Source organism: Schistocerca nitens, chromosome 8, assembly GCF_023898315.1.
Source record: "Schistocerca nitens isolate TAMUIC-IGC-003100 chromosome 8, iqSchNite1.1, whole genome shotgun sequence".
Lineage (NCBI taxonomy): Eukaryota > Metazoa > Arthropoda > Insecta > Orthoptera > Acrididae > Schistocerca > Schistocerca nitens.
Genome location: NC_064621.1, coordinates 624,728,593 through 624,753,891, shown reverse-complemented (window position 1 = coordinate 624,753,891; position 25,299 = coordinate 624,728,593). Strand labels below are relative to the sequence as shown.

Here is a 25,299-nt window from a genome sequence, read left to right as displayed (position 1 = left end):
CTGGTTTGAGCAGCTCTCCATGAAACTTTATCCTGAGCAAGCCTCTGCCTGTCCAAATAACTACTGTAACCGACATCTGTTTCAATCTGCTTACTGTCTTCATCTCTTGGTTCCCCTCCCCCCACACTTTCCTCCAATACTACATTGGTGATCCCTTGATGTCCCAGAATGTGTCCTATCAACTGATCCCTTCTTCTAGTCAGATTGTACTACAAATTTCTTTTCTCCTCAGTTCTATTCAGTACCTCCTCATTGTTATGTGATCTACCCACATAATCTTCAGCAGCGTTTTGCTGTACCACATTTCAGAACCATATTCTCTCATCTTGTCTAAACGTTTTATCACCCATGTTTCACTTCCATACATGGCTACACTCCACATAATTTCAGAAAAGACTTCCAAACACTTAAAGGTCAGAAATTCCCATTACAAACTTCTAGGACATGTAGAGGGTAGTGAGTACATAACATTTTAAATAGGAACCCATGTCTGGAATCATATTGTTTCTGTTCTATGAAAGTTTCAATTAAGATGTGTACCTCGTGAACGTCTGCATAGGGCAAGAGAAACATCTCAGAGTTCCCTGTCCTGGTATGCAACAAGGTAGACACGATGACGTGTACTATGTCAAACAATCCCCAGATGTCACGTACTGTCTGCTTTGCTGTGAGACAGAGTCAATACCTGTGCATCACCGATAGAGGAAACATGGTGCAGTACATGTTTGCGAAATACACAGACGTGCTCCTTTTGTATTGCGGAGCTCGAGGTAATGGAAGAGCTGCTAGTCGGCTGTATCGCGAACGTTTTCCACACCGTCGCACTTCATCGCACAAACTGTTTGCCCAAGTTACACAACGGCTATGAGAAACGGGTACCTTCACTGTGAGGAGGCAGGATTGTGGTGCTCCATGGCGACGCCGCCCTCCCGAATTTGAAGAAGGTGTACTACGTCACATTGAAGATAGCCTGTCAATGAGTTCGCGAACAATTGCATGTGCAATGCTAGTTAGTCACAGTACCATCTTGGACGTCCTGCATGAGCAACAATTACATCCATACCACTTACAAAGAGTACACGCTATGGGTCCAGCAGACTTTCCACAACGCGTCGCCTTCTGCACATAGTTCCTGCACTATTGCATTGACGTTCCCCTGTTTCCACATCGAGTTCTCTTCACAGATGAATGTAGGTTCACAAGGGATTGTGTTCTGAATGCTCGAAATAGCCATGTGTGGGGGGACGAAAACCCTCATGCCACACATATACAGGGATTTCAAGACCGGTTTGGAATTAATGTGTGGGCAGTTATTCTGGATGGTCATGTGGTTGGACCATACTTCCTTCCATCCAAACTCACAGGTCCCGTATACTCAGTCTTCCTATGACACGTAATGGACCCGTTCTTGAAAGCTGTGCCATTGAATGGCCATCAGGAAATGTGGTTTCAGCATGATGGAGCACCACCTCACTTTTTACTGACTGTCCGGAGACATCTCAACAGATGGTATGGTGAAAGATGGATAGGCTGTGATGTTCCAACTTCTTGGTCGCCGCCCCTTGTGGGGTCATATGAAGAGCCTAATTTATGAGACACCTGTAGAGACAGAGGAAGATCTGCTGGCATGAGCTCTGGCCACTGCACAAGACATTGAAGAGACACCAGGTGGGATGGAGAGATTGTACCAGAACATGCTTTGGAGGTACAATGTGTGTAACAACATTGGTGGCCGCCACATCGAGCCGTTGTTGTAATGCATCGGTACATTGTGGCTGGTGCCGTAGATGCTGGGTTCTTGTTGTTGTCAACTAATGTAAACCATCAGTTGTACATTGTAATGAAAATGCATAAGTAATAACGGAACAAGTCAGTATTCTTTTCAAATGGATTGCAACAACTGTACTGGGTCACGCCTAAGTACATTCCTCACGTGGATGTGGATGAGATAATCATCTGCATTGAAACTGTCGTAGAATGGAAACGATAAGTTTTTGGACATGGGTTCCTATTCAAAATGTTATGTACTCACATGTCCTAGAAGTTCATAATGGATATTTCCGACCACCCTGTATATTCAATGTTTACAAATTTCTCTTCTTCAGAAATGTTTTTCTTGCCATTGCCAGCGTACATTTCATATCTTGTCTACTGTGGCCATCAACCATTACTTTACTACCCAAATAACAAAGCTCATATACTACTTTAAGAATCTCATTTAGTCATTGAATTCCCTCAGCATTGCCTGATTTCATTCAAATACATTTCATTAAACTTGTTTTGCTTTGGTTGATGTCACCTTATATCATTCTTTCAAGATACTGAGTTGTAGTCAAATCTTTGAAGTACACAGTCCACAAAAATATCACAGAATCATGCATGCATGCATTGATGTATGTGATTGTCTGTACTTGGTGTGCACCAGGCCTGAAAATGGCATTAATGTGATGCCAAAACCGGTCGCCTAAATAAAATAACTTCTGAAACATATGACTGTTCGGCGAGTTTTCTTTGGTAAATACCTGACCATTCACTGTCTCATATCCATAATGGACCAACAGAGATTTCAGGACATTGTCTGTTCTGTCAACCACTATTCCAAGTCCTTTGCTGTCTCTGACAGAATTAAAAAGTCACTGGCAATCCTCAAAGTTTTTATTTCTTCTCCCTGAATTTTAATTCCTGTTCCAAATTTTTCTTTGGTTTCCTTTACTGCTTGCTCAATTTACAGGTTGGATAACATCAGGGATAGACTGTAAACCTGCCTGACTTTCTTCTCAGTCGCTACTGTCTGGTTTTTGTACAAGTTGTAAATAACCTTTCACTCCCTGTATTTTACTCTTGCTACGCTCAAAATTTCAAAGAAATTACTCCAGTCAACATTCTCAGAAGCATTCTGTAAATCTACAAATGCCATAAACATAAATTTGCCCTCCCTTAACCTAAGAGAAATCATAGGGTCAGTATTTCCTTACATGTTCCTACATTTCTGCAGAATCCAAACTGATCTTCCCTGAGGAGGTTGGCTTCTACCAGTTTTTGCATTCTTCTGTAAAGAATTTACTTTAGTATTTTGTGACCATGACTTACTAAACTGATAGTTTGGTAATATTCACATCTGTCAATAACTGCTTTCTTTGGATTTGGAATTATTGTGTTCTTCTTGAAATCTGAGGGTATTTCTCCTGCCTGGCTACCCCCAGAGCCTTCTTTCGACTCGAGTCTTTCACTGCTCTATCAAATTCTTCTCACATTATCATATTTCCTGTATCATCTTCTGTTGCCTTTAAGTTCATCTTCCTTGTATAGATCCTCTATGTACTCCTGTATCCTTTCAACTTTATCTTCTTTGCTTAGCACTGGTTTTCCATCTGAGCTTGTGAGACTCATACCCCTGCTTCTTTTTTCTCGAGAGCCTCTTTAATTTTCCTGTAGATCATTGCTATCTTTACCTTAGTGATATACGCTTTGAAATCCTTTCATTTGTCCTCTAGGCATTTCTGTTTAGCTATTTTTCACTTCCAGTCAATCTAATTTTTTTGGAAATTTATATTAACTTTCATGTGCTTCATTTGGTGCATTTTTATATTTTATCCTATCATCAATTAAATTCAATGTCTCTTGGGTTATCCAAGGATTTGTACTGGACCTAGTCTTTCTAGCTATTTGTCCTCTGCTGCCCTCACTATTTCATTTGTCAAAGCTATCCATTTGTGATATTCCTTTCCCCTGTTCTTGTGAATCGTTACATAATGCTCCCTCTGTAAATATGTGAATTTTCTCACCTCCTCCCTTTTCTATTTCTACACATCTTTTTCACTTCTTTGTTTGTGTTCACTCATTCACATGTTTCATAGCCATACATTCTGAATGATTTGTTGTTCGTACTACATACCACTACATTCTTCACCTGTTTCTTACTGTACAGTAATGGCAGTCATTATATTTGTATTTCTCAATTTCACTTATATAGTTCTTGTAGATATTATTTTGAATATTATTTTGGCCATAATGGACTACCTTTGGAGAATTGCGACATATTAATACACCTAAAATAACAACAATGTTTTGTGTCTATGTCCAGTACTGTTACGTGTTTCAGTCAACATCTCATAATCATCTGGAGTTTGATTTGTGGGTTTGACCTTTTATGTATTATTTGCAAGAAGTATCAGCTTGATACACTTAGTACTCTGGAGGCCACTCGAACTAAAGTCAGTTTCTTCCCATATCAGCAAGTCTTCATCATTTGTTCTTGCTGGTGTGGCACTCTTTATATATTCGCAATTTAGAGTTCTCTTTTCCAAACTATTTCTTTTATCAAACTATCTTTGTCTCATCTTATGTTAAAACATTTAATGGTAGAATAACAACAATATCGAAAGGACAGAGTGCTACTCACCACATAGAGGAGCCGTGGAGTCACAAAAAGGTGCTTTGAAAAGAGTACTCGAAATATATAAGCTTTTGAACAAAGTCTTTTCTCAGAAGTAGAACTCTCACACATTCACACAGCAGCAACTCGTATGCATGTGGCTGCTGTCTCTTTCTGTCAAGGCCTGACTGTGACTGTGTCTGACATAAGCAGAAATCTACTGGGATGGGTGATGGGAGTAAGAAGCAGGCACAGCATGGGTAGGGGAAGGGATAGCAGGATAGGGATAGGGGAAGATGATAGCGCTGAATATGGGAGCATGCAGTGAAGTGATGGGAACAGACCATTCCAGATGCATTGGTGGGACAGAAGGCGTGTGGGTACATGTAGTGATAGGCAGATGGAAGCCAGGAATTACAGGAATGAAGACTATGTTCTAGGGAAAGTTCCCAACTGCACGATTCAGAAAAGATGGTGTTGGTAGAAAGAATACAAATAGCATAGACTGTGAAGCAGTTATTAAAGTGAAGCACATTGTGTAGGGCGGCATGTTCATCAACTGGGTGGTCTAGCTGTCCCTTGACTAGAGTTTGGTGGTGACCATTTGTGTGGACCAACACTTTGTTAGTAGAAATCTATGCTTTCCAAACCGTTGTTAATCTGCCCAGGAAGTTCCATTGGTTGGCACTCACTGAAGGGTTGTTTATACATTTCTACATCTTTGTTGATACTGTACAAATGTTGGTAGTTGTAACATCAGAGATACCAAGACAAGTAAAGGTATCAACTCCCCTTGCAGCTTGCATTCCATTACTGTAACTTTTTAATGATTTATTTTAGTTTTAAAGAACATGAGATTATGTGGGATGGGTGTTGGGAATCATTTAAAAGTGTATAAGAATACATTGGTTCCTAGCAGATTTTATATAAAAATAGCTGTACAGTCTTATAACAAACATTAATATAAATATTAATTGTGATATACTGACATCAATGTACCACATTTTGTGAGTTTTTAAACAAGTTTACTGAGCTTCTTCCTGTTTTGTCATTAAATGAACTTTGTCAACAATGCTTGTTGTGTACATTACTTTCATTTTAAATGTCTGAAGTATGTTGGCTGAAGGTTGCTATCAGTTATGTTATATTTTTGTGTATTGAGTATTGCACCTTTTTTATCTGTGCTAATATACATAAAATGCTTAAGTTTTCTCACTTCACCTTCAGTATTAAATATATGCAACTCTGTTTTATTTGTATTTTGAAATATTTTCACCTTACTGTGTTTGTTTTTCAGTTCAAAACTTCTTGGGTTTATTTGTGAGCTTGTTGAGAGCTCTCAAACTGTTCAGCAGCATATGATACAGAATAGGGGTTTCCTTGTGATCAGTTACATGCTTCAGAGATCATCAAGAGACCATTTAACACTGGAAGTGCTCAGTTCATTTCTTGGACTGACAAAATACCTTGTGACATGCCTGAGCTCAAATAGTGAACTGCTTCTGAAACAGGTGAGAACAGCAATATCATTCAGCTGTTGGGATGTTGATGAATTGCAGTCACATAGCTATCATTTTAGATGAGATGAACTTTGTTTGACTTAGACATCCAATATAAAGGTTAATATTGTTATGAGTTGTATTGTAATATTTCAGACCAAATAGAGATAAAGCATGATTTTTATACAGCGAATACTAGTAGCATTAGCTTAAATATCTGCATAAATTATTTTAGCTCTTTTAAAAAGTTGATCACAATCTTTTTTTCGTACCATATAAGTATAAATCCTTTTGTAAACAAAGTATTGTAGTTTGTAAGAGTTGTTTTTTTGGCTCTGCACAAACATATAGCGTACATAGAGGAGTCATTTATGCTTTCTGAGGGTGTTCACAGTAATTACAAATGATAAAATAATTTATTTGATCTGTGAATGTTAAAAAGTTGTCATAAATTTTATTGAAACTCTAACAATTTGTAAAAGTTCATGTTTCATTGTTGCACACCTGGGATTTGAAAACTGGAATTAACGGGTTTGTAAGGTAGTGGATAAAATGTAGTGGTATGTAGTATGCTCGTTATAAAAGTATGGTAGTTTATTGAGTAGTCTTAGATATGAGAAAAAAAGAGCTTCTATAGAAATTATGGTTTAGGATTACACCAATGAATTTCCAAAAGATTTATATTTGTTTGTAATTTGTAGGTGCTTTGAGCTATACTGTGCAGGACAAGTAAGAAGTAACCAACTAGTTATGCATATTTTTATTAGTGTTGTATTTTGTTCAATATTTTGCACTCTTTTCTACCTTCTAATGCTATCTGATAGTATTGATTGGCTACGCCAGTGGACAGGCTCGTCGTCAATTGAAATGCAGTTATTTTGTTTCTCGTTCCTGACGTGGCAGCTGCTGGACCATGTGCTGTTCAACCCTGCATTATGGATCTACACCCCTGCACCAGTACAAACTCGGCTCTACTCCTACTTAGCAACGGAGTTCCTTGCCGATACCCAGATCTACTCCAATGTGCGCCGTGTTTCGACAGTCCTACAGACGGTGCACACACTGAAGTACTATTATTGGGTAACAAACCCTCGTGCCAAAAGTGGAATAACACCTAAAGGACTAGGTCTGTATCAACAAATAATTACACGATTTATAAAAGATTATATAAGAACGTATGAATGAAACCATTGTACATGACCTAAATTTGGTGCATTAATGAAGTGTTAAACTGGTTAAGACTATTACTTTCTTAGAATGCAGACTTTATTGTTTACATTTAATTGTGCCTATATTTGGTGTAAGCTGGGGACATGGAAGGAAATCTACATGGAAGTCAGCATTTTTGGGCAAAATTTTGTTATTGGTAACATGAAAGTGCTGTTTTCCAAAGATCTGCAGTATATTTTCCAAAAACGTATGCAGTTACGTACTTCAGTTTTCAGATAGTAGTTCTTCAGAGCTCATGTAATGTTGCTTTAGAAGTACATGATCTTAAGCATGAAGTTTTTCATGGCCATATTCTTATATAAAATATCCACTAGTCATTGCAAGAAACAAATGATCATGTGAACTGCTGCTATGGTTGACTTAAATAATGAATATTAGACCTATGATTGGGACTCCATTGTCAAAGGGGTCAAAATGTGGATGATATGTGGGATAATGTTCCTCAGCACCAATATATCTTTTACCTTGTACATTAGACTTGAGATCTTAACCTCATTTTGAAATCATAGATACATCATACAACAGCAAGCCAAAGAAGACTTTATTTATTGAAAGAATTTTGTATCACCCCATGATGTATTTCAAATATCAAAATACTAAGTGGCTTTAAGACAGCAGAGTTGCTACCTAGATGTAATTACTGTTGAAAATGGTGGAACCCACCTGTTACAGTATGAACTGAAAATGATCCACGAGCTGTACAGTATCTGGCTATTGCTTTCAGATCTAAATGGAAAAATACTTGTTTAGTGTTGCCTCATATTACATAACAGTAGTCTTAGTCTTCCACATAGAGGTAACTCATTCATATATTTTGTGTTCTCCTACATTTTAATTATTTCTATTGGTATTTATAGTGTAAAACCTTATTGGCTGGCATCACCATCTTTGTTGTTACTGCTTTCTAGATGGACCGAGACCACCACAGAAAGATATACTGGCAATACGTGCATACATTCTCTTATTTCTAAAACAGCTGATTATGATTGGAAATGGAGTAAAGGACGATGAACTACAAAGTATTCTAAATTACCTCACAACGATGCATGAAGTAAGCATTCGTCTAAGTTTAAAAATTTCATCTATTGTGTAGGCATGCTTCTTGACCCGAGTGCTCTCTCTCTCTCTCTCTCTCTCTCTCTCTCTCTCTCTCAGTTCCTTTGTACACACACACACACACACACACACACACACACACACACACACACACACACCCTCCAAACCACTCATCCAGTCTCTTTGTTTTCCGGCATGCATCTTCTTCAGTTGTTCTGATGAATGTTTGAATGTTTATCAACTGTGTAACTTGTTCTAATTTTCAGGATGAGAATTTACATGATGTGCTGCAGATGCTTATATCATTGATCTCTGAACATCCAGCTTCAATGGTTCCTGCATTTGATGTGAAGCAAGGAGTACGCACTATCTTCAAGTTACTTGCCGCTGAGAGTCAATTGATCAGGCTCCAGGCACTGAAGCTCCTGGGTTTCTTTCTGAGCCGCAGCACACACAAGTGAGTGCCTCCAGGATCTGTAACTAAAACATGATTTTAGGAGCAACCTAGTTTTTGTTAAAATTTGTAATGTCTATAATGTGCCTGTGTTACTATTACAGAATTTTTATGTTATCGAATAGTTTTGAGGAAATAAATACTTTGGAATTATGAAAAATTCTGATATTTTCTTGTAAGTCATAACAAGCCAGAAATTAGTATTTAGTTAATATGTCTTGTATTACCATAGAGTGAAGTCCATAAGTTATTCCATGTTATGTAGTATAGAAACTTTGAGCAAGTGTAGTTGGATTATAATGACTGTGAGTAGCTTTGTCAAGAGAAATCTAAAAACCAATTTCAGGAGGAAATATGATGTCATGAGCCCTCATAATCTTTACACGTTGCTTGCTGAGAGACTGCTGCTAAATGAAGAAACTCTGACTCTGCCAACATATAACGTACTATATGAGGTATCTGCTTATTCATTGATTTCTGTCTGTACTTTTATAACCAATGCCTTGTTCGTAATTTCTTAATAATCTGTTTATTTCTTACAGATAATGACAGAGCACATCAGTCAACAGATACTGTATACAAGACATCCAGAACCTGAGTCACACTTTAGACTGGAAAATCCAAGTATGTTATGTTAATAACCATGTTAATTGCTCCTTCAGTTTGCATGCTATTTTCTCTGAAGATATTTCTCTTGCAGTGTGTCCAGTTTGAAATGCATGAAAAATGTCTTATAGCAGTTACTGATGTACATTTACTGGTTACTGATTCACATTTACTTCAGTGCAATGTAAATAGTGTATAAGTAACAAACTTATTTGTGAATGTGCATTTGTTTACAGTGATCTTGAAGGTTGTTGCCACATTAATCCGCCAGTCTAAACAGACAGAACAACTTTTGGATGTTAAGAAGCTGTTTCTATCAGATATGACCTTGCTTTGTAATAACAATAGAGAAAACAGGAGAACAGTCCTTCAGATGTCAGTGTGGCAGGTATGAGTGCACAATTATGACACAATAAGTTTACTTTCTGAAACATTTTTATTCTCACGTGTTTGCAGTGACAAGAGAAATAGCTTGTAATGGATACTGTTTATGTTTACTACTGTGCTCAGTAATGAAAACTAATTTTATAGTCAGTTTTAAACATTTCAGGTTATGCACTTGAAAGTTTTGATTTTATTAATTTTAAAAGTTTAGTAAAGGACTTACACACTGTTGTTTTCATCATACAGAAAAACAGCAGTCCTTACCAAATGTAATTTGAATCACTCCTACAATGATGTTTCATTACTTTATAAACAGTACTTGTGAATATAATCCACATATTTTGCATGAAACCTATAATTGTTTACCTAGTAAGTTAATGATAGAGAGAGATGGGCTAGAACTATTGGAATTGATGTACTCATTCATTCAGTTGTGCATTTGTTCATTTACACTCCCTGCTCTGGAAATCATATGAAGGAGACCTTACAGGGATGTGTAAAGAGCTAGTTGTATATCAGTTGGTAGAAGCTGCCCATTGCAAGGTACACTTGTGTAAAGTACACTAACTCTCAGCATGGTAGGTGTGGGGTTGACATTACAGAATGCAGTACTAGTGAGTGTGAATGAAGATTGTGTTTCTCATCCAAAATACAGAAGTAAACCTTGGTTCAGTGAAGAGACCAGATTAGCAAAGAGGCTAAAAAGGCTAGATCAGATTTCAGAAGATGCAAGGACAGCTTATTATGAGGCAAGGTGTAACACAGATAAGCTCGTAAGGAAGAAGAAATGGGAACACCATAAAAGTCCATTGATAGCAGTCGAAGAATCAGAGTCATCAGGCTCCTTTTTCTGGGCCTCAAGATTTGTCAGTGGGTGACTGATGGAGTGGTATCACCGTCAGAGCAGTAAGACCTATTTAAAATGTTTTGAAAACTTAGTGAATCATGGAAATCTAACAGTAGTGACAACAAAGATGTGGGCCCAGTTTGGTAGAGTGCAAGTCCCTGAACCACCAGAGGAAGAAATCAGTGTTGCTCTAAAGGCACTCGACAACAACAGAGTTCCAGTAGATAGTGATATCACAGGTGAGATACTCCGCTTGGGCTGTGAAACATTGGTGAATGCTTTGAAGCTGTTAATATCTGCCATTTGGGCAGCATAAATAATTCCTGAAGAATGAGAGGGAGCATCTCCAAAAAGGGTGCTTCACAAGTATCCAGTTACTTGAAATTGGTTATAAAATCTTTACGACACTGCTACTAAACCATGTGAAACCACTGGCTGAAGGAATTGTGGGACCCTATGAGTGTGGCTTCATCCCTGGACAATCAACTCTCGATCCCATACCTTGAGGTAGCTAATAGAAAAATTTTACGAGCTCAGTTGGGAATTACATCTCATCTTCATCAGTTTCTGACAAGCTTATGACAGCACTGACCACCCCATCTTATGGTAAACATTATAAGAATTTGACATCCCATCAAAATACATTCAACTACTCGTAATTCCAGATCGGTACTCTGAATCAGCTTGTCAAGTATGGTTTGCAACCAACTATTGCCACCATTCAGTTTTCGAAATGGATCAAGACAAGGAGATCCTTTGATGCTGGTACTGTTAAACTTAGCCTTGGAAAAAGTAAGCTGTTACACTGATGGAATCAGAGAAATGGAGATGGTGGGAGTTGACAAAATCCTGGCATTTGCTGACAGTGTTGTGTTTGTGTAGCATGCCGTCAAGCTTTCCTTCCTCCCATTGTTGTTGATGGGCATACCTTTGAGTGAGTGCAAGAATTCAGGTACCTGTGTTCCATACTGACTAATAAAAGTGAGTGACAAAGGTAGTATGTCAATGAATAACAAACAGTAATTGCTTGTTCTTTAGCCTGAACAATTTAGTACAGTCATTACTTTTATATGGTTGTGACACCTGAGCATCATCAGCAATGACTGAAGAAACAATCTGTGCCTTCAAGAGGAAGGTACTTCGAAAGATCTGTGGGCCCATCTACAATTCCAGTATGGTAAATGGGAATGAAGAAAGAAAGAAGACCTGTACCAGTTGTTTGGAAAACCACACATTAGCCTGATGCTAGTGCACAAAGGGCCTCATTGATTTGACGAAATCTTTTGAGCTGATAAATCTCTCTTGTACCAAGTCCACCATTCTCAATCTGCTGGAAAACACCCAAGGGGACATGCAAGGATGTGATGGAAGGATTGAGTATTAACAGTTCTTAAAGAAGTGGAGCTGACAATGGTGGAATATGAAGCTGGAGACCGGCAACGATGTACTACCATCTGCAATAGATATCATTTCTGTTGTGACCGATTGGCCATTTTTTGTTATAATTTTCTTATAGAATACTGTTTTTTCTCTGTGTGTAGTGTGGTGGTTTCCTTCTGTTTTTCTCCTGTAGGCCTTAGAGACCTGTTAATACAATAATGATTTTTTTTCTGCTTTTAATCTTCTACCTTCTTCATGGAACTGATATTTGTACTCTTGCAAAGTTATTTGTGTGATGTTTTCTTCCTCTGTGTGTTTAATAATATGATTATTGCTATAAATGTGTATAATACTGATCTTATATTTTCTCATTTGCAGGAATGGCTAATAGCAATGGCATACATCCATCCAAAAAATACAGAAGAGCAAAAGATTTCGGACATGGTGTACTCTTTGTTTCGAATGCTACTTCATCATGCCATTAAGCATGAATATGGAGGATGGAGAGTTTGGGTTGATACTCTTGCAATTGTTCATTCAAAAGTAAGAGCAAATATATAGTCTTTTTTTAAAAAATATAGATTCCTACGCGAGGCATCAAATAGGTGGTATATTTAATTCTGTTAAATAAGAAGTGAAGATGATTGCACGCAAGAGCAACACTTTGTGTACAGCTTCTCTCAAATCAGTGTTGCAATTTGAGAAGTGACCATAAGACTAGCTGGAGGCATAGATATTGTTAATTATGAAAACTGACCAATTAAAAGTAACATAGAAAATAAATATATTTTAAATCGCAAGAGAATAGGTCTAGGGAAAAATGGCATCATTGGATAAATATGAATGTTATCAGTGATACTTTTATAGACAGTTTAGACAATTGTAGTTTGTCTTATAGTTGCTGTCCTCACTGTATCCATCCACAAATGCTCAGTCCAACTCCCCTCCCTGGCTATCACCAGCCATCATTTACTTTTTTCTGTTTATTGTTTTATTTATATGAATCACTTGATATTCACTTATTTTAAGCCTCTCAATTTTACTCCCTTTTTTCTGGAAAAATTGCCTCAGTTTGATCTAAACTGAGTACTGGTGGTTTTTTTTTTTTTGGTTTTTTTTGTTTTTTTGTTTTTTTTTTTAATACATAAAACCATTAATTTCTGTGAGTTTCTTAGCTTGTCTTTCTTGTTTGTTGTTTATGTCCTATATCTCACCTACAGTTTTCATTTAATCCATCATATGAAATTCTAATTGCTACACCCTCCCCCTTCTGCAGAATACTTGTATATACACTGCTGTGCAAAGCTTAAGATAGTTAAAGTAACATAAAATATTAACTACTCATTGGGAATGAATGAAAGTGCTGGAGCATGTCGCCAGAGGTCGCTCAGTCATGCACATGGCGTGAGCTCAGTGAGACTAAAGCCAAATCGGGCTCTCCCAGCAACATGAGGCGGTTGAAGAAATAGGAAAAGACAGTTGTGTCAGTTAGGGAGCATTCTGTTGTAATGTGCTCATTTTCTTCATTGCTATGTGACTCAGAGACAACATTTGCATGACTTCTTACAGGGAAGAATCATCAAGAAACTAGAAAGAGGATGAGGTGTGACAGTTGCAGCCCACGAGTGTGATATTGTTAGCAGCATTGTTGTATAGAAAACATTCCAAACCACAGGCAGTGCTGTCAGAAGGGAAGGGGATGAGCGACCATGGTGACCTACAGTGGCAGATGAACGCTACATTGTGCAGCGGGCAAGAATAGACCCACATCAAACAGTGGGTGCAATCGTAACCACATTTAACAGGTCTGCAAGCCACTCAGTCTCACATCCCAAAGTGGCACTGAGACTGAAAGTCCAGTACATTGTGTTCCATTAACACCCGGACGTCAATGACATCATTTGCGATGGTGCCGAGAGCATAGGAGCTGGTCCAATGAGGAGTCATATGCTCATATGTGAGCAGATTCAGTCTGAGTGGTGATTCGGAGTAGTGATTCTCTATGTACGCTTATATAGTGAGGGGTGGAAACATGTAATGCACCCAGGAACATTGTTGAATATGATCGTTTTGGTGGTCCATGTGGTGTTGTGTGGGGAGGCATAATGCTGCGTGGGTGTACTGATCTCAAAATCTTTGAACATATTACACACATTGATGAATGTTATTGTGATACTGTATACTCCTTCACCATGTGCATCTATTCAGGAGTGCATTTGGTCCAGACTCTATTTTTATGGGTGATTGCAAAGAACAGTGCAGGTGGAGGAAATCTTGGACCAAGAGGATATTTGGCAGATGGACTGGCTGCTCGTTCCTCTGACTTAAATCCCATTGAGCACATGTGGGATGTGATGAGGAGATGTATTGCAGCATATCCACATGCGCCAATGACCAAGTGGCAGTTGTCAACTACAATGGTGGAGGAATGGAATGCCCTACTATGAGAACTAAACAAGGAAAATCCAGAATGGAATGTAACAGCATTATGAAAAGGGTACTTGTTACTCACCGTATACCAGAGATGCTGAGCCACAGATAGGCACAACAAAAAGATTGTCACACAATAAGCATTCAATGAACGAAGCATTTGTTAGACTACTAGTCTGACTTCTGCTGCCAGAGACTGTGGTCTGTGAGTTGCCTACACTGTGAAGCTTTCTATGTGGGAATGACCGGCAACAAACTGTCCATTCGCATGAATGGACACAGGCAGACAGTGTTTGTTGGTAATGAGGATCACCCTGTGGCTAAACATGCTTTGGTGCACGGCCAGCACATCTTGGCACAGTGTTACACCGTCCGGGTTATCTGGATACTTCCCACTAACACCAACCTGTCAGAACTCCGGAGATGGGAACTTGCCCTTCAGTTTATCCTCTCTTCCCGTTATCCGCCAGGCCTCAACCTCCGCTAATTTCAAGTTGCCGCCACTCATACCTCACCTGTCTTTCAACAACATCTTTGCCTCTTTACTTCCGCCTCGACTGACATCTCTGCCCAAACTCTTTGTCATTAAATATGTGTGCGTGTGTCTGTATATGTGTGGATGGATATGTGTGTGTGTGCGAGTGTATACCCGTCCTTTTTTCCCCCTAAGGTAAGAGTTTCCGCTCCCGGGATTGGAATGACTCCTTACCCTCTCCCTTAAAACCCACATCCTTTCGTCTTTCCCTCTCCTTCCCTCTTTCCTGATGAGGCAACAGTTTGTTGCAAAAGCTTGAATTTTGTGTGTATGTTTGTGTTTGTTTTTGTGTCTATCGACCTGCCAGCGCTTTCGTTTGGTAAGTCACATCATCTTTGTTTTTAGATATATTTTTCCTATGTGGAATGTTTCCCTCTCTCTCTCTCTCTCTCTCTCTCTCTCTCTCTCATATATATATATATATATATATATATATCTAAAAAGAAAGATGATGAGACTTACCAAACAAAAGCGCTGGCAGGTCGATAGACACACAAAAAAACACAAACACACACACAAAATTCTAGCTTTCGCAACCAACGGTTGCTTCGTCAGGAAAGAGGGAAGGAGAGGGAAAGATGAAAGGATGTGGGTTTTAAGGGAGAGGGTAAGGAGTCATTCCAATCCCGGGAGCGGAAAGACTTACCTTAGGGGGAAAAAAGGACAGGTATACACTCGCACACACACACATATCCATCCACACATACAGACACAAGCAGACATATTTAAAGACAAAGAGTTTGGGCAGAGATGTCAGTCGAGGTGGAAGAGTAGAGGCAAAGAAGTTGTTGAGACAGAGGTGAGGTATGAGTGGCGGCAACTTGAAATTAGCGGAGATTGAGGCCTGGCGGATAACGAGAAGAGAGGATATACTGAAGGGCAAGTTCCCATCTCCGGAGTTCGGATTGGTTGGTGTTGGTGGGAAGTATCCAGATAACCCGGACGGTGTAACACTGTGCCAAGATGTGCTGGCTGTGCACCAAGGCGTGTTTAGCCACAGGGTGATCCTCATTACCAACAAACACTGTCTGCCTGTGTCCATTCATGCGAATGGACAGTTTGTTGCTGGTCATTCCCACATAGAATGCATCACAGTGTAGGCAGGTCAGTTGGTAAATCACGTGGGTGCTTTCACACGTGGCTCTGCCTTTGATCGTGTACACCTTCCGGGTTACAGGACTGGAGTAGGTGGTGGTGGGAGGGTGCATGGGACAGGTTTTGCACCGGGGGCGGTTACAAGGATAGGAGCCAGAGGGTAGGGAAGGTGGTTTGGGGATTTCATAGGGATGAACTAACAGGTTACGAAGGTTAGGTGGACGGCGGAAAGACACTCTTGGCGGAGTGGGGAGGATTTCATGAAGGATGGATCTCATTTCAGGGCAGGATTTGAGGAAGTCGTATCCCTGCTGGAGAGCCACATTCAGAGTCTGGTCCAGTCCCGGAAAGTATCCTGTCACAAGTGGGGCACTTTTGTGCAACCCTTGGCTGCAACCCTTCCTTCCATCAGTCCCTATACCAGTTCCAAACTGAACAATCCATTGCCCTCACCCACCTAATCCTTCACCTACACATCAACTCAGCCAATGAACACACCCGTCAACTCCAATCCTTAATAAAAGTCCTTAATCTTTCCTCTCCCACATCCACACCGGCTGTTCAGAGCATCCTCCTACAGGCCAACCGTAAATTAGAACAGCATGCCACCCTCCACCTCAAAAAACTATCCAATCTCCTGGTTTCCCACCTCCGGAAAGGCAACTCACTCACCCTTCACAACCTTTCCAGCAAACCTCAACCACCTCTCATTGCACACAAACCCAGTATCTCCCATCTACTCAATCTCCCACTTCCAGCTCCACTCCCTCCAAAACCTCAAAATTCCTTTCAACACAATCTGGAACCACAACACCCTAATTCAGTAGTTAACCTTTCCTCCAAACCTCTCTCCCAATCCGAAACCTCTGTCCTATCCAAAGGCCTCACCTTCAGCCCCACTCCCAGATTCAACCAAACAGCCCTCGTCAAAGATTTACTGTCCTACACCCGTACTCTCTGCTGGAAATATCACTTTGCCACGAAGAAAAATGATCCTAATCCTACTCCTAATGATCCAACTCCCCAAGACACCATCCAAATTGAACCCTGCCTGGAACAGTTCCGTCCTCCGTCACAGCGGGACCCACCTCCTCTTCCTCAAAATCACCCTCTCCAAACCTTCCAGGAATTTCTGACTTCCAGCCTTGCATCTCAATCCTTCTTAAAAAACCTTAATCCTACACCCAACATCACCACTGCTGAAGCCCAGGCTATCCGTGATCTGAAGGCTGACCGATCCATCGTCATTCTTCCGGCGGACAAGGGTTCCACTACCGTGGTACTTGATCGTCGGGAGTATGTGGCTGAGGGACTGCGTCAGCTTTCAGACAACACCACATACAAAGTTTGCCAAGGTAACCCCATTCCCGATGTCCAGGCGGAGCTTCAAGGAATCCTCAGAACCTTAGGCCCCCTGCAAAACCTTTCACCTGACTCCATCAACCTCCTGACCCCACCGACACCCCGCACCCCAACCTTCTACCTTCTTCCTAAAATCCACAAACCCAATCATCCCGGCCGCCCCATTGTAGCTGGTTACCAAGCCCCCACAGAACGTATCTCTGCCTACGTAGATCAACACCTTCAACCCATTACATGCAGTCTCCCATCCTTCATCAAAGACACCAACCACTTCCTTGAACGCCTGGAATCCTTACCCAATCTGTTACCCCCGGAAACCATCCTTGTAACCATTGATGCCACTTCCTTATACACAAATATTCCGCACGTCCAGGGCCTCGCTGCGATGGAGCATTTCCTTTCACGCCGATCACCTGCCACCCTACCTAAAACCTCTTTCCTCATTACCTTAGCCAGCTTCATCCTGACCCACAACTTCTTCACTTTTGAAGGCCAGACATACCAACAATTAAAGGGAACAGCCATGGGTACCAGGATGGCCCCCTCGTACGCCAACCTATTCATGGGTCGCTTAGAGGAAGCCTTCTTGGTTACCCAGGTCTGCCAACCCAAAGTTTGGTACAGATTTATTGATGACATCTTCATGATCTGGACTCACAGTGAAGAAGAACTCCAGAATTTCCTCTCCAACCTCAACTCCTTTGGTTCCATCAGATTCACCTGGTCCTACTCCAAATCCCATGCCACTTTCCTTGACGTTGACCTCCACCTGTCCAATGGCCAACTCCACACGTCCGTCCACATCAAACCCACCAACAAGCAACAGTACCTCCATTATGACAGCTGCCACCCATTCCACATCAAACGGTCTCTTCCCTACAGCCTAGGTCTTCGTGGCAAACGAATCTGCTCCAGTCCGGAATCCCTGAAACATTACACCAACAACCTGACAACAGCTTTCGCATCCCGCAACTACCCTCCCGGCCTGGTACAGAAGCAAATAACCAGAGCCACTTCCTCATCCCCTCAAACCCAGAATCCCCCACAGAAGAACCACAAAAGTGCCCCACTTGTGACAGGATACTTTCCGGGACTGGACCAGACTCTGAATGTGGCTCTCCAGCAGGGATACGACTTCCTCAAATCCTGCCCTGAAATGAGATCCATCCTTCATGAAATCCTCCCCACTCCGCCAAGAGTGTCTTTCCGCCGTCCACCTAACCTTCGTAACCTGTTAGTTCATCCCTATGAAATCCCCAAACCACCTTCCCTACCCTCTGGCTCCTATCCTTGTAACCGCCCCCGGTGCAAAACCTGTCCCATGCACCCTCCCACCACCACCTACTCCAGTCCTGTAACCCGGAAGGTGTACACGATCAAAGGCAGAGCCACGTGTGAAAGCACCCACGTGATTTACCAACTGACCTGCCTACACTGTGATGCATTCTATGTGGGAATGACCAGCAACAAACTGTCCATTCGCATGAATGGACACAGGCAGACAGTGTTTGTTGGTAATGAGGATCACCCTGTGGCTAAACATGCCTCGGTGCACGGCCAGCACATGTTGGCACAGTGTTACACCATCCGGGTTATCTGGATACTTCCCACTAACACCAACCTATCCGAACTCCGGAGATGGGAACTTGCTCTTCAATATATCCTCTCTTCTCGTTATCCGCCAGGCCTCAATCTCCGCTAATTTCAAGTTGCCGCCACTCATACCTCACCTCTGTCTCAACAACTTCTTTGCCTCTACTCTTCCACCTCGACTGACATCTCTGCCCAAACTCTTTGTCTTTAAATATGTCTGCTTGTGTCTGTATGTGTGGATGGATATGTGTGTGTGTGCGAGTGTATACCTGTCCTTTTTTCCCCCTAAGGTAAGTCTTTCCGCTCCCGGGATTGGAATGACTCCTTACCCTCTCCCTTAAAACCCACATCCTTTCATCTTTCCCTCTCCTTCCCTCTTTCCTGACGAAGCAACCGTTGGTTGCGAAAGCTAGAATTTTGTGTGTGTGTTTGTGTTTTTTTGTGTGTCTATCGACCTGCCAGCGCTTTTGTTTGGTAAGTCTCATCATCTTTCTTTTTAGATATATTTTTTCCACGTGGAATGTTTCCCTCTGTTATATATATATATATATATATATATATATATATATATATATATATATATATATATATATATAAACAGAGGGAAACATTCCACGTGGAAAAATATATCTAAAAAGAAAGATGATGAGACTTACCAAACAAAAGCGCTGGCAGGTCGATAGACACACAAACAAACACAAATATACACACAAAATTCTAGCTTTCGCAACCAACGGTTGCCTCATCAGGAAAGAGGGAAGGAGAGGGAAAGATGAAAGGATGTGGGTTTTAAGGGAGAGGGTAAGGAGTCATTCCAATCCCGGGAGCGGAAAGACTTACCTTAGGGGGAAAAAAGGACACGTATACACTCGCGCACACACACACATATCCATCCACACATATACAGACACAAGCAGACATCTCACAAGCAGACATATTTAAAGACAAAGAGTTTGGGCAGAGATGTCAGTCGAGGCAGAAGTGCAGAGGCAAAGATGTTGTTGAATGACAGGTGAGGTATGAGTGGCGGCAACTTGAAATTAGCGGAGATTGAGGCCTGGTGGATAACGAGAAGAAAGGATATATTGAAGAGCAAGTTCCCATCTCCGGAGCTCGGATAGGTTGGTGTTAGTGGGAAGTATCCAGATAACCCGGACGGTGTAACACTGCGCCAAGATGTGCTGGCCGTGCACCAAGGCATGTTTAGCCACAGGGTGATCCTCATTACCAACAAACACTGTCTGCCTGTGTCCATTCATGCGAATGGACAGTTTGTTGCTGGTCATTCCCACATAGAATGCATCACAGTGTAGGCAGGTCAGTTGGTAGATCACGTGGGTGCTTTCACACGTGGCTCTGCCTTTGATCGTGTGCACCTTCCGGGTTACAGGACTGGAGTAGGTGGTGGTGGGAGGGTGCATGGGACAGGTTTTACACCGGGGGCGGTTACAAGGGTAGGAGCCAGAGGGTAGGGAAGGTGGTTTGGGGATTTCATAGGGATGAACTAAGAGGTTACGAAGGTTAGGTGGACGGCGGAAAGACACTCTTGGTGGAGTGGGGAGGATTTCATGAAGGATGGATCTCATTTCAGGGCAGGATTTGAGGAAGTCGTATCCCTGCTGGAGAGCCACATTCACAATCTGATCCAGTCCCGGAAAGTATCCTGTCACAAGTGGGGCACTTTTGTGGTTCTTCTGTGGGAGGTTCTGGGTTTGAGAGGATGAGGAAGTGGCTCTGGTTATTTGCTTCTGTACCAGGTCGGGAGGGTAGTTGCGGGATGCGAAAGCTGTTGTCAGGTTGTTGGTGTAATGCTTCAGGGATTCCGGACTGGAGCAGATTCGTTTGCCACGAAGACTTAGGTTGTAGGGAAGGGACCGTTTGATGTGGAATGGGTGGCAGCTGTCGTAATGGAGGTACTGTTGCTTGTTGGTGGGTTTGATGTGGACGGACGTGTGAAGCTGGCCATTGGACAGGTGGAGGTCAACATCAAGGAAAATGGCATGGGATTTGGAGTAGGACCAGGTGAATCTGATGGAACCAAAGGAGTTGAGGTTGGAGAGGAAATTCTGGAGTTCTTCTTCACTGTGAGTCCAGATCATGAAGATGTCATCAATAAATCTGTACCAAACTTTGGGTTGGCAGGCCTGGGTAACCAAGAAGGCTTCCTCTAAGCGACCCATGAATAGGTTGGCGTACGAAGGGGCCATCCTGGTACCCATGGCTGTTCCCTTTAATTGTTGGTATGTCTGGTCTTCAAAAGTGAAGAAGTTGTAGGTCAGGATGAAGCTGGCTAAGGTAATGAGGAAAGAGGTTTTAGGTAGGGTGGCAGGTGATCGGCGTGAAAGGAAGTGCTCCATCGCAGCGAGGCCCTGGACATGCGTGGCTGAGGGACTGCGTCAGCTTTCAGACAGCACCACATACAAAGTTTGCCAAGGTAATCCCATTCCTGATGTCCAGGTGGAGCTTCAAGGAATCCTCAGAAGCTTAGGCCCTCTACAAAACCTTTCACCTGACTCCATCAACCTCTTGACCCCACCGACACCCCGCACCCCTACCTTCTACCTTCTTCCTAAAATTCACAAACCCAATCATCCCGGCCGCCCCATTGTAGCTGGTTACCAAGCCCCCACAGAACGGATCTCTGCCTACATAGATCAACACCTTCAACCCATTACATGCAGTCTCCCATCCTTCATCAAAGACACCAACCACTTTCTCGAACGCCTGGAATCCTTACCCAATCCATTACCCCCAGAAACCATCCTTGTAACCATTGATGCCACTTCCTTATACACAAATATCCCGCACGTCCAGGGCCTCGCTGCGATGGAGCACTTCCTTTCACGCCGATCACCTGACACCCTACCTAAAACCTCTTTCCTCATTACCTTAGCCAGCTTCATCCTGACCTACAACTTCTTCACTTTTGAAGACCAGACATACCAACAATTAAAGGGAACAGCCATGGGTACCAGGATGGCCCCTTCGTACGCCAACCTATTCATGGGTCGCTTAGAGGAAGCCTTCTTGGTTACCCAGGCCTGCCAACCCAAAGTTTGGTACAGATTTATTGATGACATCTTCATGATCTGGACTCACAGTGAAGAAGAACTCCAGAATTTCCTCTCCAACCTCAACTCCTTTGGTTCCATCAGATTCACCTGGTCCTACTCCAAATCCCATGCCATTTTCCTTGATGTTGACCTCCACCTGTCCAATGGCCAGCTTCACACGTCCGTCCACATCAAACCCACCAACAAGCAACAGTACCTCCATTACGACAGCTGCCACCCATTCCACATCAAACGGTCCCTTCCCTACAGCCTAGGTCTTCGTGGCAAACGAATCTGCTCCAGTCCGGAATCCCTGAAGCATTACACCAACAACCTGACAACAGCTTTCGCATCCCGCAACTACCCTCCCGACCTGGTACAGAAGCAAATAACCAGAGCCACTTCCTCATCCTCTCAAACCCAGAACCTCCCACAGAAGAACCACAAAAGTGCCCCACTTGTGACAGGATACTTTCCGGGACTGGATCAGATTGTGAATGTGGCTCTCCAGCAGGGATACGACTTCCTCAAATCCTGCCCTGAAATGAGATCCATCCTTCATGAAATCCTCCCCACTCCACCAAGAGTGTCTTTCCACCGTCCACCTAACCTTCGTAACCTCTTAGTTCATCCCTATGAAATCCCCAAACCACCTTCCCTACCCTCTGGCTCCTACCCTTGTAACCGCCCCCGGTGTAAAACCTGTCCCATGCACCCTCCCACCACCACCTACTCCAGTCCTGTAACCCGGAAGGTGCACACGATCAAAGGCAGAGCCACGTGTGAAAGCACCCACGTGATCTACCAACTGACCTGCCTACACTGTGATGCATTCTATGTGGGAATGACCAGCAACAAACTGTCCATTCGCATGAATGGACACAGGCAGACAGTGTTTGTTGGTAATGAGGATCACCCTGTGGCTAAACATGCCTTGGTGCACGGCCAGCACATCTTGGCGCAGTGTTACACCGTCCAGGTTATCTGGATACTTCCCACTAACACCAACCTATCCGAGCTCCGGAGATGGGAACTTGCTCTTCAATATATCCTTTCTTCTCGTTATCCACCAGGCCTCAATCTCCACTAATTTCAAGTTGCCGCCACTCATACCTCACCTGTCATTCAGCAACATCTTTGCCTCTGCACTTCTGCCTTGACTGACATCTCTGCCCAAACTCTTTGTCTTTAAATATGTCTGCTTGTGAGATGTCTGCTTGTGTCTGTATATGTGTGGATGGATATGTGTGTGTGTGCGAGTGTATACCCGTCCTTTTTTCCCCCTAAGGTAGGTCTTTCCGCTCCCAGGATTGGAATGACTCCTTACCTTCTCCCTTAAAACCCACATCCTTTCGTCTTTCCCTCTCCTTCCCTCTTTCCTGATGAGGCAACAGTTTGTTGCGAAAGCTTGAATTTTGTGTGTGTGTTTGTGTTCGTTTGTGTGTCTGTCAACCTGCCAGCACTTTCATTTGGTAAGTCACATCATCTTTGTTTTTAGATACATTTTTCCTACGTGGAATGTTTCCCTCTATATATAGAGGGAAACATTCCATGTGGGAAAAATATATGTAAAAACAAAGATGATGTGACTTACCAAACGAAAGCGCTGGCAGGTCGATAGACACACAAAATTCAAGCTTTCGCAACAAACTGTTGCCTCATCAGGAAAGAGGGGAAGGAGAGGGAAAGACGAAAGGATGTGGGTTTTAAGGGAGAGGGTAAGGAGTCATTCCAATCCCGGGAGCGGAAAGACTTACCTTAGGGGGGAAAAAGGACGGGTATACACTCGCACACACACACATATCCATCCACACATATACAGACACAAGCAGACATATTTAATGACAAAGAGTTGTCAGTCGAGGCAGAAGTGCAGAGGCAAAGATGTTGTTGAATGACAGGTGAGGTGTGAGTGGCGGCAACTTGAAATTAGCGGAGATTGAGGCCTGGTGAATAACGGGAAGAGAGGATATATTGAAGAACAAGTTCCCATCTCCGGAGTTCGGATAGGTTGGTGTTAGTGGGAAGTATCCAGCTAACCCGGACGGTGTAACACTGTGCCAAGATGTGCCCAAACTCTTTGTCTTTAAATATGTCTGCATGTGTCTGTATATGTGTGGATGGATATGTGTGTGTGTGTGCGAGTGTATACCCGTCCTTTTTTCCCCCTAAGGTAAGTCTTTCCGCTCCCGGGATTGGAATGACTCCTTACCCTCTCCCTTAAAACCCACATCCTTTCGTCTTTCCCTCTCCTTCCCTCTTTCCTGATGAGGCAACAGTTTGTTGTGAAAGCTTGAATTTTGTGTGTATGTTTGTGTTTGTTTGTGTGTCTGTCGACCTGCCGGCATTTTCATTTGGTAAGTCACATCATCTTTGTTTTTAGATATATAAAAACACAGATGATGTGATTTACCGAACGAAAGTGCTGGCAGGTCGATAGACACACAAACATACACACGAAATTCAAGCTTTCGCAACAAACGGTTGCTTCATCAGGGAAGAGGGAAGGAGAGGGAAAGACGAAAGGATGTGGGTTTTAAGGGAGAGGGTAAGGAGTCATTCCAATCCCGGGGACATCTCTGTCTTCCTTTAAAGTTACGCTTATTCTTGTGTACCCAACATGTTTAACAGATTTCCTATTTGCTGTATTTATGGTAGAAATGACATGTTAATACAGCTTTAATTGCAGCACACTGGCTTATTAAACAGGGAGATGAGCCACACCATGATCAGATTGTATGCTGATTTGTGAGCATAGATCTGGTAGACATGGTGAGTCTGAGAGTGGTTTTTAAACAGTTTTACACAGTTATCTAGGCAGATGGTATGATGGTACCCCAGTCTATCCCTCATGAACAAAACACTCAACATTTGAAATAGGAATACAAACAATGCAAAATTTATGTGTTTCACAAAAATGTAGTACACTGTGTTGGTTGAGTTACCAGCATCGCAGTTTGCTTCATACACAAAAAACAAACATTTTTTTGACTGCCATTTATTTTTACTCTTTGTTGTGATACACATTACTAGCATATATTATGCTTGTCTGTGCCCTCCAGTGGTGTGAATTGCTGACTCTTAATGCAGAGGTCCTGGAGATGTGGCGGAAAGATCTGTGCTTAAATAAATAAGTAGTGTAACTTATCAACAAAAATAATCAATTTTTGAAAATATAATGTAATCGGATAGATAAAGAATCTGCTCGCCAAGTGGCAGCAGAAGAAGGCACATATAAAAGGTATTACAGTGTGGAAGCTTTTGGAGACAGTGGCTCCTTCTTCTGGCATAAGAGTTGAAGTGTAAGGAAGAGGGGTGAAGGAAAAGGACTGATGAGGTTTAGGAAAGAGGGTAGAATTCAGAAAAGTCACCCAAAACTACGGTCAAGGGAGACTTAGTA

General features: G+C 42.2%; 1 protein-coding gene across 1 annotated transcript in view; it reads left to right on the top strand.

Moving 5' to 3' along the window:
* The window catches only part of LOC126198569 (neurobeachin), a 1,606,419-nt gene that overhangs the window by 599,195 nt on the left and 981,925 nt on the right, over positions 1–25,299 (top strand). Inside the window, exons 12-19 of the mRNA XM_049935000.1 lie at positions 5,673–5,886; positions 6,778–7,000; positions 8,013–8,155; positions 8,427–8,617; positions 8,961–9,069; positions 9,157–9,238; positions 9,457–9,608; positions 12,210–12,374. Of these exons, the coding sequence (XP_049790957.1) occupies positions 5,673–5,886; positions 6,778–7,000; positions 8,013–8,155; positions 8,427–8,617; positions 8,961–9,069; positions 9,157–9,238; positions 9,457–9,608; positions 12,210–12,374 (1,279 nt within the window). The remainder of the gene's footprint in view (positions 1–5,672; positions 5,887–6,777; positions 7,001–8,012; positions 8,156–8,426; positions 8,618–8,960; positions 9,070–9,156; positions 9,239–9,456; positions 9,609–12,209; positions 12,375–25,299) is intronic.